This window comes from Leptodactylus fuscus, chromosome 7, assembly GCF_031893055.1.
Source record: "Leptodactylus fuscus isolate aLepFus1 chromosome 7, aLepFus1.hap2, whole genome shotgun sequence".
NCBI lineage: Eukaryota > Metazoa > Chordata > Amphibia > Anura > Leptodactylidae > Leptodactylus > Leptodactylus fuscus.
Genome location: NC_134271.1, coordinates 71,724,357 through 71,746,062, shown reverse-complemented (window position 1 = coordinate 71,746,062; position 21,706 = coordinate 71,724,357). Strand labels below are relative to the sequence as shown.

Here is a 21,706-nt window from a genome sequence, read left to right as displayed (position 1 = left end):
TGGGAAGATGGATAGCACGGCCTACCTGGAGATTTTGGCCAAGAACCTCCGCTCCTCCATCAAGGATCTTAAGATGGGTCGTCATTTCATCTTCCAACAAGACAACGACCCAAAGCACACAGCCAAGAAAACCAAGGCCTGGTTCAAGAGGGAAAAAACCAAGGTGTTGCAGTGGCCTAGTCAGTCTCCTGACCTTAACCCAATTGAAAACTTGTGGAAGGAGCTCAAGATTAAAGTCCACATGAGACACCCAAAGAACCTAGATAACTTGGAGAAGATCTGCATGGAGGAGTGGGCCAAGATAACTCCAGAGACCTGTGCCGGCCTGATCAGGTCTTATAAAAGACGATTATTAGCTGCAATTGCAAACAAGGGTTATTCCACAAAATATTAAACCTAGGGGTTGAATAATAATTTACCCACACTTTTATGTTTAAAATTTATTAAAATTTAACTGAGCAACATAACTTTCTGGTTTGTAAGATTTATGCATCTGTTAATAAATCCTGCTCTTGTTTGAAGGCTCTAACTTATTTGCATCTTATCAAACCTGCTAAATCTGCAGGGGGTTGAATACTACTTGTAGGCACTGTAATCGTCGGCATGCGAATGCATTGTCTTGCAGCACTGGGGGCGTCCCCAATGCTACAAGAGAACTCTGCAGCGCCATGTCCATCTTCTTCAGGAACGGGTCTTCTTCCGGCAGTGGCTTCAAACTTCTAGGCCTCGGGCAGCTGGCTGCGCATGCCTGCCGGCCACAAGCAAGTGGCCGCTTACAATACTGTGTAAGCGGCCATATTCATGTGGCCGGCAGGCATGCGCAGTCGGCTTTGCCCTAGGCCCGAGCCCTAGCAGTTTGAAGCCAACCCCCGTAAGAAGACCTGGAGGGTTGAGGCCTGCCCCCAGTGCTGCGAGAGAACTCATTTGCATACAGACGAAAACCAGATTATATACTGAACGGCGGCGCGGAGAAGACCTCTAAAGGTAGGAGAAGAATAGCCTTTCTTAAGGCTATTCCGATCTGTTAGGCAGATAAAAATGAGTTTCAGTGATAGGATCTCTTTTAGTGATTGGCTCATGACTTTTTACAGACAGAATATTCCACAATGGGCAAGAAGCATAGAAATCTACACATAGGTTATGAATATAAGAAGTGACACCTTCATGAGGTCTATATCTAAGAACTGTCTTATAATTTGCTTGTTTATTTAAAAATATATCTATACATTAACAGGCACGATTAATTATTGCTAGCTCAGGAAGCTTCATATCTAGTGCTGTCTCCTCTTGCCACAGCTCATCATTTCATATGTAATAATGCTACTATAGACGTTATTTTTTTTCCAGTTACTTCTCAGCATTTCCTTTAGTACAGAACTATTGCACATGAGCATGGTAGATAATAGATTTCATCTATAAGGAGCAATATTCAGAACATGTCAACAAAGAGGCCTAGACTAGGACTGGGCAAATAACCAATAGCAGCTTGCTCACCCGTTATTTTGCACCCATCACATCCTGCCTTGCACTGCCATTGGCTAAGTTTATGTTCACACCAGTGTCAGTGTTTCCATTCTGCTGATCTGTTCCAGGATCAAAAGAATGGAAACCCCCCCAAAAAACTATGTTTAATTAACTGACACCAATAAATCCCGAGGGACCCCTCTTGACTATAATAGGGAACATCAGATGTTTATGTTGTTTTACAGACACTGTGGGATGATGGCAGCAATGCATACTGATCTGTATACACTATATACTGTGCTGTCCTCTTAATAAATATCTATCTGACCATGACCTTATAGATATTACATGAGAGAGCAATGGGCAATTAACCAAGAAATAACCAAACCGTGATGGTTTTTTTTTTTTTCTATTTATCTAAGGGGGAGTGTCCTAAAATAATCATTTATCAATAATAATAGTACAATGTCCTATTAATTTTTAATTACATCATAAATCACCCAGCCCTAGACTAATTTCATGGGCGCTAAGTGAATTATCGCTAGTTACCTCCCATATCTATGCCCAACTTCCAGCTGAAAAGGATTTTGGGGATCATAAGGTTTTTTTTTTTCATTGCTACCCCTAAATCTGTAATTGTAAGCCAAAACCAGAAGTAGAACCAACACACAGAAAAAGTATAATAGAAAAACTCCGGGTTTTTTTTGCCTACAGATACTGATACTATGTATTGAGCATATACTGACAGTATGTAGAGTCTTGTGTGTCACTTTCACACAATCTCCCCACTGTTCTTTCCTTCTGGATGCCAGGCACAGTATAAACTCCCTTCCCCCCACATCTTATGCATACTCTTCTTTATTCCATGACAGTATTGTAAGTGTGCTGTAATATCTCTTCACAATTTACTATTGAGGAGCTCATGTCCCCTCTTACAAAAAAATCCCCCTTCAAATGCTGCATTCAGAACATCCTCCAGTGATCCAGCCAAGATAAAAGTCAGATCCCGTCTCACATTTACAGGGATCTCTTCCAGATCCTTTTCATTTCTCTGAGGGATGATCACACGCTTCAGCTTGGCCCTGTGAGCTGCTAGCACTTTGTCTTTGATACCTCCAACCTACAAAAGAACAAAATCAAGATGAGTGAAATCTTAATTCTGTCTGTACTATTATACAGATATTTTACCCGCTTTTTTGGTGGAAGAACAGAGTACGGTCAGTGTAAAACTAGGGGGCTGCATAACATGACTATATCTTGTGGCTTACTACCTGCTGCAAACCAAAAATTCTCAGAAGCTGCCAAGATGGACAGTAGCAGAGGCAGGCTGCATATAAGTGAGGAAGGGAAGACACTAGGAAATAGGGGATCTGCTATGGAAGATGGGGGAAGAAGGAGACATACAAAGCATGGGCTCTGTAGGCAAAAGAGGGCATACAGTCTACAACTGAGGCTCTGTGAAGGTGAGGACAAGGTAGGGCTGCCACCTGGCTGGTAGGTTACTAGCCCTGGCTGTCCCCCCCCCCCCCCCCCCCCAAGAGACCAGTGCAGATAAAAGTAGGGGGCACTACTACAGTTAGTATAAATTGTATGCAGTTGACTCCCCCTAGTGGGGACGACAGATAACCAGACTTTTATCGTTTAACTTGTCTTTATAAAGGGGTGTCGCTGTTCTGTGTCAGAAACCCAGGGCCTTAACCACATTTTAGTTGCTGAACATACAGACCAGCATGTCACTATTTGAACTACATGGCCATAACAAGCTGCTCAAGCGGAATACCCATGAACTGAAGAGGATGTCTTATGGAAGAACAGACATCCATTGATCTAAAACACGGAGCCTTCTAGCTACTATGACAATAAGATGAGAGCATCTATTAGGCTACTTACAGGAAGCACCAGGCCTCTCAAGGTGATTTCACCAGTCATTGCTACATCAGAGCAAACCAGCCTGCCACTGAACAGTGAAGCAAGGCAGGTTACTATGGCAACCCCCGCAGACGGTCCATCCTTGGTGACGGCTCCAGCTGGAAAGTGCAGATGAATGTCGGTGCTGTCAAGTAGATCAAAGCTGCCGGATACTGGAGGAAAGAGGAGGTGACAGCTAAGTAATATCCTAGAACAGGTCTCACCCAGGACCACACCACCACCCTAATGTCACATCAGTATTATTGTCACGTGGCTGATCGTGTAGATGGGCTGCAGCCTATAGTAAAAATAACACCGCTGCTGTCAGAAGTTAGAACATAGAACCTCCAATGATGGAGGCAAATTTATCATAATTTTCTGTCTAGTTACATATGTGCACTTATATTACCGTAAAATACCTTTAATCCATCATCATGGGTCTTGATTTCTTTGGATTCTACAGTAGGGTCAATACAATGGGAAACCCCCAGCAGTGAATCCTCAGTAATGTCAGATACTGCCCATGGTGGCGCACTGGTTGGCAGTATTCCCTTGCAGTGCTGGAGTCCTGGTACAGCCAAGTACAACATCTGCAAGGAGTTTGTAAGGAGCTTGTTTGTCATGATCACTAGGTTTGATAGTGACTGACATTTTCTGTAAAGCACTATACCAGTAAGAGAAATAAAGAAATCTGCCGCAGTCTCCAAGTTGCAAATTCTATCACAATTGCTGATAAAACAGCACAGCAGTGTCATTTTGTTTCCCAGTAAAATCATTGTCTGATTTTGAGGTGGAATCTACCTAAGCAAAAGTCTCCCAATTCTCCCATTCATTTCAATGGGAGTCGGTAGCAGATTTTTTTCTATAGCCGATTTTTCAGCTACAGGAGAAAGGTTTCATGACCAATCTGCAAGTAGATTTCCTTGCAAACCCCATTGAATTAAATGGGAGGCGGAGAAAAAAATACTAAAAATACTTTTTTCTGCTTTAGAATCCACCTGAACATAGATCCTGATACTTTTTTTTTCCCTCTAGAGGAAAACATCTGCCTGACTCTCACTGAAATGAATGAATAAGGTCGGAGGTGTTTTATTTTTTTATGGCGAATGCCTTTTAAGTCAATAGTGCTTGTCATTTAACATATCCCGTACTCAAATCATGTAAGAGAAAGATGGAAAGGTGTATGTAACCTTAGACTAAAATATCCTTGTGAACTGTTTCAGTGTCCATGTTGTGCTCTAGATTCTACATCTTCTACATTTGTCTGTTCCTTCTGATGTCAGATTTTATTACAATACATTAATAAAGGTACCCCCCTTCTGACTCTCATCTTTGACCTCTCATACAGCCAACCAATACCCTGCTTTGCATTGAGAGGCATTAATCTAAAAACAGCTGTATGTGGATGGGTCCCTCTTCCTTTTGAAGAATTTATTCTGGTTTGGCGATATTCCCAGATTATGCTATTAGGTTTCACAAAAGCAGACATTATAGGGTGTTGTCAGACCACGTTCCACCAAGGAGGTCTATTTGCATATTCCTTACCCAGAATTCTTAGTGGGTCATGCATGGTCTAATAAGCCCCTGTCCAGCTTATGGTGGAGTCTCCTTAATGAGACACAGTACCTCTTCTGACCCTTGTAATGATGTCAGCAAGTGCCATTTACCATTGGTCAGCTGATATTTCTTTGCATTGCTGCGCAACCAGCTGATTGCCAAGTGTGCAGATTCTTTCATGACATCTCCCAGCTGACCCGTCAGTGTCAATTGCCCTTCTCCATCCATGCGACTGGCCTCCACAAACATTATCTCCCCTCCTAGAGGGGTCCAAGCCAATCCAATGGCTACACCCGGCTGGTTCAGTCGCTCAAATACCTGAGAACACAAAAAAGAAATATAAGAAAAGAATGTTGTCAATATGGCGGCCCCTGAATCCTTATAGTTACTGACCAAATGACAGTTAACTATTAGGATTGTTGCTGCTTATTTGCCTGTGTCACTGCTTGGTATCTGCCCTGAATGCTTTCTGCAAATGAAATGTTCCAAGTCCCCAAAATAGCTGCACTTTGTCTGCAGTAAGCATGAAAATCCGCCAGCCCCAGCAGCACAACATCAAATACTTCCCTTGAAGCACGTTGTGTTCAGCAAATCCTTCCACATTCAGAAAACAGTAAAAGAGAAAATATTCTATCATGATGAATAAGACTGCCATGGTAGGAGTACAAGCCTCAGTCTGTCCTATCATTAAGGAAACACGTATTGTATATATCAGACCGGATTCAAAGAGGAAGGTGTCAATCAAAATATGGCCTCACATCTTCTATGAAAGCGGTTTACCATAATGCACACTTATGGTCACAACCCTAACCAATGCTCAAGACAAAAGGGAGAGACACACACACACACACTTATTGAATCTTCCTGTAAAAGACAACAGGGAAATGGCAGACATAACTGGCAAAACACAAAGCTAGCTACATAGAAACCATCACAAACTGTAGAACTGAAAAGCTAAATCTGACCTGCCAGCCACCAGAGCGTGCTCAGCATACTTGCAATTCACAACTTCTTCTTACACCATATCATGTCTGTCAGACATGCATCCCGCTATTTTGGTTGTGATTGATACATTTCCTTCTGTACATTTACTGCTCCAATAATCTCATGAATAAAAATGATAATACAGGATTGTCTAGAACACAGATCCATGTTGTAAGCAGATTTCACGGTCCTATATGTAGAAACGCCCAGTCTATTCATCTCCTCTTTACTGTAACTGAAGCCCCAGATCCTACTATTCTGCTATAGCCCCATTAAACAACAATGTGCTCTGACCGTGGGGGAAGGAAAAGGTCTACTCCATAGTTTCAAAACAAAAAATGAGAGTGTTTGATGTAATTCCCCCTCCTTAATCCACCTAATGGTTTTAGTTGCATCATTGTGTCTGGACAATCCGCTTGTTACAGGATTTCATTCAGGTGTACAGATGTCACACAACCTCAGATCTTTAGGCCCCTGAAGCATCAATGCACCACAGCAGCCACCGCCGTCTGAGAGCTGAGTCACCTCGTCTACATGATATTGCAAATATGTGTGTCTGGGCTGAGCCTCCTATCATAACATAGCTGTACCGCTGGCAATGCATACAATAATCATCAGCTAAAGGTTTGTGGGATCCTTCCTACAAGGAATCTCCCAGGAGCAGGACAAATTAAAGGGCCCGATCAGGGGCCATGAGCAGATGATCGGCTGAATTCAACTGATCACACCATACAACTGTAGTGTCTGAAATCCTGGCCAACATCTATGTCATGTGCAGCAATGAGTAGCACATGTAAGGGTGGTGACCCATGGTGTCCCCGATACAACAGCATTTCAGCTGAAAGGAACAGCTATTAAAGTAAAAACCACTGATTTACTGCATAGGAAAAATGTGCAACTGAATGCATCAGAACTGTAAACCATCATATGCTACTAGCAACGCCACATTGATCAGCAGTGAGTTACAGACATGTACTTATTGACATGGATATAGCAGAACTACATTCTTCATATGTGGTATTTCATAGGACTGCAAAATCAGATCATCATAGGCACAAACACAGGCAATGCAACATTAAGTGACAAATACAACTTTGCTACATCTATTACTGCACAACCTACCTCAATTTCATACATTGGAGCTCCAAGGATGTCCTTTAATGCATGATGATCAATCAATATTGGCATCTCAGGGGGCAGGGACAGATCTGCTGGACCGCTGACATCCCGGGGTCTGGAGTCTTCGGAGGGGTTTGCCTTACCTGGCAATAGACATTCACAAGGGATTTCGGTAAGAGAATTTTCAATGACAGCAAAATGAAATAGAGATGAATTGCAGGGGACCCATCTGTAACCATTGAGGCTGGCCGCTGACCTCAGGCATCACAATCTGCATTTCATAGTGACGGCACAGGGTGAGGGGGAAGGGCAGACCATTCCCATATTTACAGGGCTTTCCTGGTTAGAAATAAGGATTAACTGCTGTGCCATGAAATGTTCTGTCACATTTGCTTATTTTTCAAACGGAAGAAAAAGTTGTGCGTGAACATAGGAAGGCATTCTACTAAAGAGGCTTATAATAGATATACATTTCATTAAGGGATAAGCAATGGCAACACTACAGACACCAACCAAGAATTCTACATGTGGTCAAGGAGACGACATGAGGGAAAACAAATGCTCCAGAAGTCAGCGCCCTGCTCAGGATCCCAGTCATTGCATCCCAGTGTCACCACAACGACACCAGCCATAGTATCGCACAACAGTGTTTATCCATAGCACCAGCCATTGCACTTCTCAGCAGCACCACACTTACAATAGGGGCTGCAGTGGCCCCAGGAGCATCCCAGTAACATAGAGTATCCCAAAAACCATAGGTAGCTCAGGTGAGCATAGGTAGGTCACTTTGTTGTACATCCTAAGATTCCCTAGATCTAATCTCTGTGGGGCTGCCATGTTCCTCCTGGGGTACTTGTCATGCCCAGTTTTGCGTTCCTCAATCTATAGGGAGCTCCAGAGCCGCGTTGGAGTTTGTTCCTTCTGCAGATGGTAGTACTGTTGACATGTAACCTGGCAGCTACTACTTCTGGCAATATGGTCATCATTTTCCAGGCACTCAGGAGTTTACCTCCATTTGCTCTCTCTATAACCTGTCAGCACATTTGTCTTACAGGCGGCTCATAAAAACCAGGTGTAAGACTTGCTTATGAGGCGAGCGTGTTTTTTTGCAAACATTTTTTTCCAGCATTCAGAAGCCATTTGTTCAGGTCTGGTGACTGCACATGGGAGAGTAAGCAAAGTCGCTTTAAAAAAAAAAAAAAAAGTTCAGCCATTCAACAGTATAGTGGGTAAGAATAGGAAATATGTTGATAAGTCAGAATGTTATAAAATGAAATAGATCACAGTGGTCCTCACATTGTAGATGTCAAACAGCAGGTTAGAGATCGCTGGAATAAGTATCAGAAATTTAGTTAAAGGGATTGTACGGGATTAGAAATACAAGGTTGTCTTAGGCAAAGAACAGCACAGCGGCGGGGCACAGATCCTAAATTCCAGCTTGTATTATATACAGAACTATTCTGCTGTCCAGGACGACAACACACTGGTCCAGATCTACTAATAGACAGTATAGAGTTAGGCAGTCTGACAATAAACCAAATTTATCACAGTGACTAATGCCGGACGATAAATCTGGGGTATTCTTGGAACGTCTACTCTAAATTTCAAACATAATATTTTATAACACAATCTTGACACTTCTCAGCACATTTAAGCTAAACCCCTTTTTCTAAGAATCCAACCCCAAATATCTAGCAAGTCAAAAGGCTTTAGCCTAAAATTAGATGTGCCATGTTTAGGTCAGTATCTAGTAATAACCAGAATAGTAGATCTGGGTCACTCCTGCTTGGGGCGACTAGACTCCTGCACAGTGATCCTTGGGATGACAGTACAGGACACCTTTACTTTACAAGGGGGTGGCCATTAATCACATTGAAGACCACAGAGAATTATGTTAAAACTGTATGCAATTCCTCAAATGCAAGTTTCTATTATATTTTAATAGCACCTCAGCAGCAGCATTTGAATACACCCTTGTGTTGTTCTCTTTTCTAAGATTGTCCTTGTGTTCGAAAATCAATTTCTGGGGTCTCCTGGGAGTGGCTGTAATATATTTAGTGTCCTCGTCTCGGCACCTGCTCTCCTCTATAATAACAGCGGGATTAGGGTCGGCGCTATAATTACTGCTGGAATTCCATAGAATGTAATAACTGATAAGGTCTCTCTATGAAAGGACAGCTGTGTCACCCTGACTGTCTGCTACAATGTCACTGTGCTCATGACACAGTGAATGCCGGAAGGCCGTACACAGGTCCTTTAACCTGGCACGATGGGATCTGACAGACGCTGGAATAGCAAGTATTCTTTATTATAAGATAATGGTAACTGATAAGGAAGAAAACTCACAAAAAATACAGTAACAGTAACCAAAATATGGTGTCCCAATTCAGACCATTCTGAAAATCACTCATTTTCTTATCTACATCCATGGATTGAAATCACATCTGGACCCTGTCCTGCTCACACAGCTGGACATTTGTTACATTGGAAAGAAAATTCAACCCGCGCCGGTTTTGGAAATCACAGCGTGTCCGTGCTGCGTTTCTTACCGCAAGGTGGGTATGGGATTTGCATGAATCCTATCCACTTTGCAATTACTGTATAACACCACAGGCTGTGGGGCACTGGCTGAATATGGGACTCCTCAGGAAAGTGGTTTTTTTTTTTTTTTTTTTTTTTTTTTTAAATTAAAGCTTTATCTGCTTCTAGGAAAGTTGGGTGGCATACAGCATTATCATTCCATTACTCTAGCATCTCCATGTTACCCAGCTTTCACAGGCACCTCAAAGGCAGCTATGACTAGTTATTCAAGAAAGAAGGGGAAGAATCTGGGAAAGCTGGGTGCTATAACAATAGCCATATTTGTGGTCACTCAGCTTTCCCAGAATCATTTCTAGGCACTTGTGCCCCGCCCTCATGTCTAAATAAACAGTGTCACGAATGATGTAGACATCCAAATGTGCTATTTTTAGTGACTGCTCAATGTAAATAAATGGCACAGGAGTCTATTAACTGAGTCAGGTCTGATGCTGCCAAGCGAGAAGTCGGTGACACAAGCAGCAGTAAATGGAGGGTGTATCCCCAGGTGAATGTTTACACATGCACAGACGGACGTTGGGCACTCCACCCAGAACTGCAGCTGCCGAGGTGAATACCCACAACTAAAAAGACGCTCACACACTGCCCCTGTTATTCCAGACGTCACCAGGCAACAAAAACATACACAGTGCAACGAAAACACAGCAGCGAAAACACAGCTGTGTAGCCATTAGGACCCAAAAATGTTAGGGTGTACTTTAAGGGAGTACGGAGGGTGCAGGCCCACCTGGGCTGTGGAGCTTTCAGGACCCATAAGGTGTTCCCTCCCAATATAGGGAGATGGGTACTATAAATGATAAATTGTAGTTGTGGGGCCTGGTACATATTGCACTTGAGCTTAAGAACGTCATATTATACCTCTGGATGGTACAGGGTGGGAGCTTAAGGGAGCGTTCACACTACCGTTAGTAGTGTCTGTTGCTAGCATCCCTTACAAAATGTTAACTAGGGACACTAACAGAACCATCATAAATCCATTAAAAATCTCACTGACTTCAATGGGACTTTATCTGTTGTCTGTTTAGTGTCCATTTACACCAAATTCACCTACAGCTCCTTGAGCACACAAGGGAGGAATGGTGAAGCAGAGAGCGGATGACTCCTGCTTCACCATTATAGTCGGCTTATCTGCGTCCTCTGGACATACCTCCCACTGATCGGGACAAGACCTGGAATCCGGGACTGTCCTTAGGTATGTTGAATTCACAGGAAATCTGAAAGAGTTAGGATGTATTGATAATTAATTAATTAATTTTTTTTTTCATTTTAAAGCTTATAGCGCTGAGAGACAAGCCTGCTACAATGTAAATACCTGGGCCTAATAAAGCTGGGTCACAGGACCAGTGGTTGATACACAGCCCTAAATGCTTAACCAGACCTGTTATTCAGGAGCCTGGGAAAGTTGTATGACAACTCTTGTGTAAAGATCTAGACAGATCTGTCCTTTAGGGAGTTTAGAGAGGTGTGACAACACCCAGCTCTCCCATTAACTCAACTGTGCAGAACTGATAACTGTCAGCGTGCAGGAGATTTCTTGGGCTGCTTCCAATCCCACCACACCCTGCGCTGGCCGCCATGATGGAAATATTTGATTGCCCACTCATCAATCTTTCATCTGCGGACATTCCCTGGTATTGTCTTACTCTCACACGGGCCAGACAGGAAACGCAGATTACATAACAATACCAGACATTATGATCAGCAATGCCAGCGAGAATAATTATTACTGAGGTGTATTGTGGGAGCTAAAGGAGAAAAAAATTATATATTCATCTACCAGCTACAGGACTATCAGCGTAAACCTCCTAAAATACTCTGTGCTGCTAAGTACCCTGATTCTTCCACTATGTTACTCTGAAATCTGGAGCCACAGAAACATACCTCTCTCCTTAAATACTCTGTGCTGATAAGAGAATATTCTTTGTTGACAATGTAACTTTTAGTCTGCGACTCCATTTCCCACAAGATCAACATACATTTTCTAATATACTTTCTACTGCTTGTGAGACCTTGCTTTCTTCATGTTACTCTCACTTTGTGACCTCTCACAAGATCTGTATATTCCTCTCCTGGAATATGGGAAGAATATGCAAATCTGTCTTCCATCATGTAATTAGGAAGACAGTGCCTCAGTTTCCTGGAATACTCTCATTCTCTATCCCCCTCCTCCACCATGACAGTGCCTATGTCACATAGTCCTGCCCTCACACATAACCCCTCTGCTGCATGCCAGTTGGATCAGATATTTAGACCAGGCTTGAGGCTCCTTCCTTAGTCCATGTGCATTAGTTACCTGTAGTTTATAATCCTATTCTTGCTGTCATATAATCTTCTCTCCATTTATGGTCTTCCTGCTGATATTGTGGTTATACACAGCAGCCAGAGCTGCAGTGTAAAGCACAGTGTAACAGCAATAGTATATGGAGATGGATTTTGGACTATGTTACTATGTTAGACTACCATAGACGACAATGCAGCTGATTATAGCTGCGTCCTAATGGTGCAGACATATAAACAAATTATATATATATATACACACACACACACGAGTATCTATCTATCTATCTATCTATCTATCTATCTATCTATCTATCTATCTGCGTGTATTAAAAAAAACAAAAAACAAAGTAGTTAAAACAGTAAACCCCACATACAGTTCTCTGTCCATCCTAATATTGTGCACTAAATTCGGAGTGCGCATTTTTTGGCAGGCACTGGTAGTCGTATAAGACTCTACACGCTGTCGTCACCTTCCAAAGTTACAGCATGCAGCATGCCAGCTCCGTAAGCCAGAAATGCAAGCAATGTGAAGAAGTATGCGGCCAAAGGCTGGTTAAGGAACCGTGGCTCAGGCTGTGCCCCTGAACTGAAGAGCATTTAGTTCCAGGAAGATGACCAAGGAACGTCAATGCCAAAACTTATAAAGGTCAAGCAACATAACACTCAACTGCTGTAGAATAGGTTCTGACTTCTAGTGTGACCAAGGTAAGACATAAAAAGCAAATTATGCTAGTTTTTTCCCTTAAAAAGTAATTTTTAGAAAATGCTGATTAAGCTCAAGTGCAATGGAGTTGTGCCAGAGCCTCCAAGGGTTCCAGCCAGGAAATCCCAGGTGCACAAGTGGAAATTCAGCAAATGGCGTCATAGCTCTAGGATAGGAAGAGACTGTCATTGAAGTATAGAGGAGAAAAGATTCAAACCCGGGACTTGGAGGTTGTGGCACACCCCATTGCACTTGAGCCTCATTTCCATATTTATAACAAGATTTCAAGGAAAGGGTACATTTATTGGGCTATGTAAATTTATGATGGTTTAGTGCATAATGACCCTTAATACGCACTAAATCTGGTTTGATATAGTTTGCTGATGGCAAACTCCCTTCAAGTAAATAAAGCATTGTGTAAAAGCAGCCTTATGATGCCACATGGGATCCCACATATGCCATGATGCCAAACAGTCGTGTGCATTAAAGGGGTTCTCCCATCTCAGCCTTTAAGTCCAGGCTGCTTGCAGTGTCTGCTTCTCACTGCCTGTATTTCTTTCCCACCCCCTCCCTCCTGCTGAACATGACACAGAACACTTCTGCAGGTCAGATAATCTTCAGATTCTTGTACAGAATCTGTGTGTTTACATAGAGAGATAACAGACTCAGATTTATCAGATAACTGCAGTTATCTGATAAATCACTGCAAGAGCAGTGAATGAGTGACATCACTTGTCCTATAGGTCCATGGTTATAGCAACGCAGTGTAAACAATGGCGGGAATAAATTCACATAGCAGGGAAACAAAGCAGAATTTCTAAAAGCAATATATTTAGGAAAAGGGTTCAATTTACACAAGATACCAGTATAGATAGGATCCTTGAGATGGGACGACCCCTTTAAGATGCAAGATTATTGGCAGAAGATTGTGCCGTATATACAGAGATGCATTGCCATAATCAGTGCAGCTAAACGTGCGAGAAACGATTGTGGTAGCTTTGTTAAAATTGTGTTTTTTGTTGGACCCAACTAGTCCTGCCCTTGCATTCTGCAGTGTAATATAGCCCTTAGTTCCAACCATACACCTAGCCATTGGGTACTAAAGCCGTACTAAACTGCTCTCTAGTGTATAGGCTCTACATAGTTCATCAAGCAGGGACCAAGCTCCATAAGTATAAGGTCCAGCAAGCAAACATTTCTGAATTGCATACCACCATGGAATGCATTCTATATTGTACAGTAGCCTAACAGGAACAAAGTTGTATAAAATATCACTAGAAAGTATGACAAGTCACTGATGTATGGATTAAACGGAACTTATTAACCGCTAGGCATTGTAAAATCATGAATTGTATATTTACTATCAGGAAATACATTTTTCATAGTCCCTGACAGACCAATGTACAAAGTTGTGTAAAACACCTTCAAATGTATTACAGGGTCTATGGAGCTCATCAGCCACCAGGTACTAGAATCTTCAATTAACAAGGTTCACTATGCAGCAGATTCTGAACTGTACACTTACTACCAGGACATAAATGCTTCATCGCACACTAGCCTACCAGGGACTAAACTGTATAAAATACTAGCAGAAATATTACATTTGTCACTGGAGACTAGGCTCTATGGAGCCTATTAGGCACCAAGTACTGCGCACTTTGTACACTTACTAAAAAAATGTTCTAAATTGGTCTTCGTGTGCAAGCTATCTTATACAACAACCATTATTAGTTACCAAGAACTGGGCTCTGTAGCTATTCACCACACAACAAATAGTGTATAGTAAATTTTAGACTCATCACTATGGAATACATTTTATACTGTGGACTCTGTTCAAGGGGTGTTCCAGAATATTTTTCTAAACCTTAGGGAGGATTAGAAGAATAAACAGTGTATACTCACCTGTCTGCTTGCCTTGGGATCCAGCAGGGAGACTATTCGCTGTCCCCGGGCTTCTGCCCATGCCCTAGCGTGTCAGCCAATCAGTTACTGAGTACTGATGCTCCATTACAACATAGCAATACTGCTTGGCCACCGAATAGATGATGCACTTGTGTTCATGACAAATGTCAGGAAAAACAGGAACCCGAACAGAGACTCCCTGCTGGATCCCCAGCTGAACAGACAGGTGAGTATGTACTGTTAATTATTTTAAGCCTCTTCATGGGTTAAATAAATTAACTGGAACATCCCTTTAAGTGAACATAGAAATTATAAAATAGTATGTCCACAAAACAACGACATTGGCCCATCAGGGACGTATATGGGTAGTGACCAGGCTTTATGCAGTCCAGTAGCCTGTCCACTACGATCACCATCATAGGACAGAATATTCCTGCCATTTACCCAATGTATTTAGGAGCACTGAAGTAATGAGATGTTTTTGCAGGAGAAATGTTCCTTTGTAAATCTAGGATAAGAATATCGGTTCCAGACAATGGAGGATGAGTCACTGGACAATCATCTTAAATGAGCAAATAAATCCAACACTGCAAATCCAGGGAAAAAATACAGACAATGACTAAGAAATCAGGGCTGGAACAATAAGAAATGTTTGGCTCATACTAAAGACGCAGCCTGCAGGTACAAAGGTACCTTCCCGATCATGCACAGGCGTCACCGTGGCTCCATTATATGGGGTGATGATATGAAAGGCGCACTTGTCACAGAGACCCTCTCAACGCTAAAATACAGTCAGCTCTATTATCACCCAGATTATAGTGCAACCTCTTGCTTGCAGCTCAGGGACATATAAATGGATTCTGAATGAAATGGTAAGGATGTAAATCAGAAAGGAAGTTTCTGTAGGTTGTCATGGTGACAAGTGTCTAATCCAAGACGACTGTCAATGTGGAGATAGTAAGCAGTCCAGTATGGGGAGACAGCTAAGCATACTAAGATATTGAATGAAAGGGTTAATTGTCTATGAAAGCAATTATATTAGGGGTCCTATGGGGCACTGGACCCATAATATACATTTCTAAACAAGTGACACGATGACAAATTATTAGGATTCTACTTAGGGGAGACCAAGTCACTGTGACCACGTGTCGATAACTGACAATTGCTGTGTTGTATCTGTACATGCCGTGGTATCAAGCTGCAAGTACAGGTGCAGTATAAAGCAACTAGTGGTGCACGTGGGTACTGTGGACTGTAACATGTATAGGCAACTTAAAGGGGATATCTGCTTAGGACAAACCCTTCCACATACAAGACAATGATCTCAAGGAGTGTTACTCCTGAGACCCCCGGCAGCATGCATTTCATGGGGGTCCTGCAGGAAAACTGAAGTACCACACAGTAATCTGTGTAATGCACGGATGTGCTTCACAGCAAGAGACGCTGATGTGTAGCTAATGGATGAGTGCCCTGAAAATAATATGAAAACGAGTCTTCTAGGAAATCTCTTAAATTCTTGAGAAAAAGTAGAATACAAACTTAACTAAAAGTAACATTACATTTTTTATCAATTAGTTTTACTTTTACTTCAGATTCATTGAGAACTTTGGTTCTAAAAATGGAGAAATAATCCAAACTTCTCTAGATTTCATGTGAAGAACAGCTGACTATAGCCACAGACACAACATGAGCTTTACGATGAGATACTGAGCTGAACCTTGTGCTTTCACTTATAAGCGGGTGCAGATGGAGCCCACACGGGTAGAGGTAAATTAAACACATAATGATTTGTTTCATTTGGATCCAACCTTCAGGAGCCTGTCCAAAGCCTGGATCCCACATAATGAGCATGGCAGTCTTGTATTGTGTCTACACCTGGAAGCCAGCAACCAACCCCTGAAAAGTGCAATTCAATGGATCCCTGTGCACATTCCGGACATGGAAGACATCAGTATAAGGCACAGACCTGTCAGACATCAACACTACAGAGGAAACAGAGATTTATATTTGACCTCCCCTTCCCCATAATCACCTCATACAGTAGTGGTTGTTGTAATTTCCAGACAGATGGGCAATAATTCAGGTGGAAAAATATAAAAGAGCCCATTCAAAATGTAATTCTAGTAATTGACATCAATCTGGAGTATTTAAAGGGGTTATCCAGAATGGCTGCTTTCATCCTAAAACACTGCCCTATTAACTTCAATGGAGATCAGTTCAATATCATTCACAACAGAAGGTCACACTTGTATATTTTGGGTCACACGTGTACATTTTGGGTACAGCACTAATTGGCAACATTCATTGGCGACTCGGCATATTAGACCTATAATAGGAAGTCCCACTGAAATACTGTCATTTAACTAAAAAATATGCAACTTCATTTGTTCTGAAGCGATATAGGACATCTGTGGGTCATAGTGACAGGGCCTTTGTTATAAATACTCTAGAGACAGCAATTGTCCCCAGGCCCCTCCAGCATTATAAATGGCGTATCACAGTGTTAAGGAGCTTGTTACATATTTTGCATTTGGGCCTAGGAGTTTCAAGTGAAGCCTCTGCATACTGATGTCACGTGTAGTAGTCGTCCGACAAGGCAGAGTAATAGTTACTGCTCCAAATGCGAAAACGGTCTATGATCCCCATAGTAGGAGAAAATCCTGAGGCCGCTACTAGTGGTAAATGCAACATAGGAGAATTTGCCAAAGGCTTCATGCCTTAGAGGCGCAGACCCAACAGTAGAACCCCTTTTATGTGAGTTGGTGTCATATATGAGCACGTATATGTTTCCTATATGAGACACGTGTTGTCCTTATATACTCCCCTGGTATAAAGAGGTCATGGGTGAGGTTGGCGTCACATGAGCCCCTATATATTTCTTACACAAAACACATGTGTTGGCCCTATACACTTGCTTGTTATTTGGCCTTATCAGATGAATGCCCCCTCATATTTCTCCTGTCTTTCCACATCTGCAGAGCATCACATCTGTGCTAATGAAACAACAGTGATGTCGGTGCGAGGTGGAGAATTAATAAAAGCATTACAGAATACAAAAAAATGTTTCCCTGGACAGTACAAGTGTGAACAGCCCCAGCAGCTCCCCCTCCTCACTAGAACATTTGGATAATGCATTACCATAAAGGGATGCTGGGTAGTAGTGAGTGTTAGCAGGTGTGCAGCTGTGAAGAAGGTGAGAGGTGAGAACTCACAGCGTCAAGTGCAACACCGGAAAACCTTTAAAAATTTCGAGGAAGGCGACAGTAATTCTTTGTGCTACTGGAGAGTAACCACAGGATGATGAATTGGCCCGGAATAGGCAAAGCCGACAGGAAATAAGTGCAGTAAATCTGCATATTCACCTGATATAACAGAGAAATGGCAAAGCAAATGAATAAAGCAGCTGACCGGAGAAGTCTGTCTTAGGAGATGATCAAACACTGGAGAAGCCGTCAGTATTTCTGGGGTCTTCAGGAATGGACAGTTAACTCAATTACTGGTGTGATCCATCAAGCAATTGCATATTATATCCATAACAGAGCCGCTGCTGTAGTTACAATACTGCTTGTCGGGTATAGTAATAGGCTTAAAGTGAGATTGTCATATGGAAAATGTAGTGGGATCTGCAGCCAGCATATTATAGAGCAGAAGGAGCAGATTTATATATACACCGTAGTTTTGTGGGGAAAAGATACAACATAACCTGCTATTTATCCATAACCATCTTGTTATGGAACGTATCTATTAGTGACCAACAGCCCATGAAGCATGACTATGCATGCAGAGATCACTGTCAATCACTCATAGGTCCACCCCCACGACTAGATGACTACTTCTAAGCATACAAAAAGCAAATCTGTAAACGGATAAATGCAAAGTTATACTGAAACTTTCCCTACAAACCTATATACAGTATCTGCTCAGCTTCTGCTACTCTATAGCATGCTGCAGGTCAGACTGCACTTTCATGGTAACAAAGTTGATTTATAAGCTCCTCTAATCTGGAAACAACATTAAAAAAAAGTCTGGAAAATGACCTGGGCAGCTATTATTGGTGATATCATCCATCACCTGCTCTAAAGCTTGTGGACAGAACAGTGATGTGTGTGGTCCACAGAATATTGGCAGATCCAAACTACTCACCCTCCACATCTGCCACATCAGAAGTCTCTGGTTTTCCAGGTCTGTGTTGCCCTTCAGCAACTTTTACCGCAACTGCTCTGCAAACGGCTCCTAACCTCCTGTCCAGAGAACGGACTCCAGCTTCACGCGTGTACCTGTTAGAAGAGCGTCAGCAGCACTATGGTCAAGTCTTAACATCTTGGATGGGAAAGGGGGGGGGTAGTGAATTCTATTACAAAATTTCCTATGTAACACAGAGTTCTCAAAGTTATACCTCTTATACTGTATTTACTGTACAATATAGTGTAGAATATCTCTCTCATATATATATGTCTTACTAATATTATAAATGCGAAGGTTTGAATGTTTGTGTGTTTGGATGTTTGTTCCTCGAATGTTTGTGTGTTTGGATGTTTGTTCCTCAATCACGCAAAAAAACGCTGAATGGATTAGCCTGAAATTTGGCACAAAAATAGGTTGGAACCCCAATTAAAACATAGGCTACTTTTTATGCCGGTAAATGACATCATTTCACCACTATGAACGAATTTATGTCCAGACTACACTAAAGGACCCTTGATGATGTCATCACAGGTCCTTGAGCCGTTCTTGGATAGGATCACGCTATTGTGTGGGCGGAGCTATATGGGATGAAACCGGACACTGTGTGAAAGCTGCAGAAAATGGAGTGTAATGGAAGGTCAGGAGAGTAGAGAATATGCAAGCAGTGTGTGGGCAAGAGGACTATATCGGGTGTAGACTTTGTGCAAGTACGACGGGGGAATTGAAGCCTCTGATTGGGGAGGGGGGAGAACTGTGGCCAATGTCAGCAACATCCCTTCAGCCGTTTGTAACACAGAAGCAGCTTCGACATGCACATAACCAAACTCCTACTCCAACAGCTGAGTAGGCACTTCATATGCAGAGATGTACATACATCTGGGCATGCTGCGCATATGCAGAGATGTTGCAGAGCTTAGACACGGAAGCAAGCGGATCATTGACAAAACCAGTTAGCTAAATATAAGCAGCTCCTCGCCAACAACAACACGCAGACGAAGTCGTGGGCAAATGCTAGTTTGTATCAATCTACTTTGGCCTGTATTTTGCATTGTGGATAAGCCAGTTTTCAGCCATTAAAAAAGGTCACTTCCTCCTCATTTTCCACCATACTTGACAGAAAAGTAGACAGAATGTAGCCCGACTCATTTACTACTAATACTGGTATACACCTAAAATCTATGACAGCTTTTACATGTGCAAAATCTAAAAGGACTTGTCCAACTAAACTTTATTGATAACCTTTCTGCAAAAGATCCGTGGGGGTCCAAGACCAGAACCCCTGCAGATTCACTGTTTAAAGGGGCGATGTAGTTATAGCTTTGCTCCGTTGACTTCTATGGGTTAAGGCTGCAATTACATTGGATGGTTGCTTTGAAACAGATGGTGTGTGACGTAAATAGTGAAGAGGTCATGGTGCTTGCACAAGTGCAGGGGCCCTTTTCAAACAGCTGATCAGCAGAGGTCCCAAGGGTTGGACTCTCCACTTATCTCTAATTGATGACCTATCCTGAGCGTAGATCATCAAAAAAAAATAAAACAAAACTGGACAACTCTTTTAATACCTCTATCTTTTTGTGTTTAAGTCTTGTTTGACTTGTTACAGTGTATCATAGCTCAGCTAAGTTAAGAGCTTTATCACACAGGTATGATCAGCATTCACAGAAGGTGAAAAGTGAACAACTGATCACTACCGCTGGGTACATTGTGTTATCCTTAAGGTGCCTTTAGTCCATCAGATAATCAAAAAAAGTGATAATAAATCCCCCCTTCAGGCATCAGCAAGTACTCACCGGGTTATAATTTCCAGGGTAGTTTCAGGTGGGATCTGGATCTGCTCTGGAGTCAGACCGTGCTGGGCCAACTGTTTAGTAATGAGATGTCTGTGTGCTATCTCCAACTTCTCTTCCTGGCTGTATCCTGAAAGGGATCATAAAATGCCAGAATTCTATCAGTAGGATGCTGGTTATTATTGGAAACAGTCCACAAGATTGTGGACAGAAGAAACACTACGTACAGCTTAGCTGAGCTCCTATAATGCAGAAAAGGGTTAAAGAGAACTGTTTTGTGACTGTATAGTGACTGTTGTAAAAACAACATTTCTCCCAATGCGAATCAGCAGAGTAATCTCTATATAGACAATGAACAAAGGAGATTTTGAGATCTGAAGCCTGCTGAATTGTGAGTGCAGCTCTGGAGTTACTGAGGATCGGTACTGGGTAAGTAATGCAATGTTTATACACAGTGCGGCAGAATTATGAAAACGGTCAGAACAAAAATGGTCCATATCGCAATACACCTTTAGTCACACACATGGCCAAAGTGAGAGCGGTGTATTTCTAGAAACAAATTTAATTTTGTTCACACTTACCGGGAACTTCGAGAACCTCCATTCTATCTAATAGGGCAGCTGGAATAGTGGCTGTTGTATTGGCAGTGGCAATGAACAGGACTTGCGATAGGTCAAAAGCCACATTCAGATAATGGTCAGTGAAACTGTGATTCTGCTCTGGGTCGAGAACCTACAAAGACGACAAGACTAGGAATGAATGGCAATGATGGTAAAACATCTTTAAGGGTCATCATAGTCATACATACAAGGCATGCTGGTATCTACAGTCCCAGAACCAGTGTCAGTGACCCATTCATAGGACAGTTAAAAACAGCAGTGAATTCTGGGTGTAGGATTATCTTACCTCATCACCCTATAAAGCATTTTACTGTGCTGGGACTTGGAAATATGGGAGAGACTTAGGTGTTGCCTGTAATTGAAGCTGCAGTGAAGGATACAATGACACGAGTCAGCATAATGGATCCTATATCTGCGGATGATGACTACATCCAGTTTAAAAGGTTCTTGCCTTGCAATAATACATTTCCCTGGCTGGTGGTACTTATGTTACAATCTGATATTCCAGGATGATGACATAATGTTCTGCTCTCTCTGTATCCAACCCTGCAGGAATTTACCTGCTCTGGGTACAAGAGCTTCCAAATCTTAGTCGAGGG

The 21,706-nt window shown here is 42.2% G+C and overlaps 1 protein-coding gene across 2 annotated transcripts in view; it reads right to left on the bottom strand.

The window, feature by feature from the left end:
- Positions 1-903: 903 nt before the first annotated feature.
- The window catches only part of LONP2 (lon peptidase 2, peroxisomal), a 57,151-nt gene continuing 36,348 nt past the window's right edge, over positions 904-21,706 (bottom strand). The window contains exons 9-15 of one of the 2 annotated variants that reach the window (XM_075282073.1): positions 21,069-21,219; positions 20,491-20,617; positions 18,659-18,792; positions 7,036-7,175; positions 5,040-5,247; positions 3,355-3,545; positions 904-2,584 (exon numbers count right to left, since the gene is read on the bottom strand). In XM_075282073.1, the coding sequence (XP_075138174.1) occupies positions 2,363-2,584; positions 3,355-3,545; positions 5,040-5,247; positions 7,036-7,175; positions 18,659-18,792; positions 20,491-20,617; positions 21,069-21,219 (1,173 nt within the window). In that variant the 3' untranslated portion in view covers positions 904-2,362. The remainder of the gene's footprint in view (positions 2,585-3,354; positions 3,546-5,039; positions 5,248-7,035; positions 7,176-18,658; positions 18,793-20,490; positions 20,618-21,068; positions 21,220-21,706) is intronic. The other variant, XM_075282075.1, reaches the window with a different exon arrangement.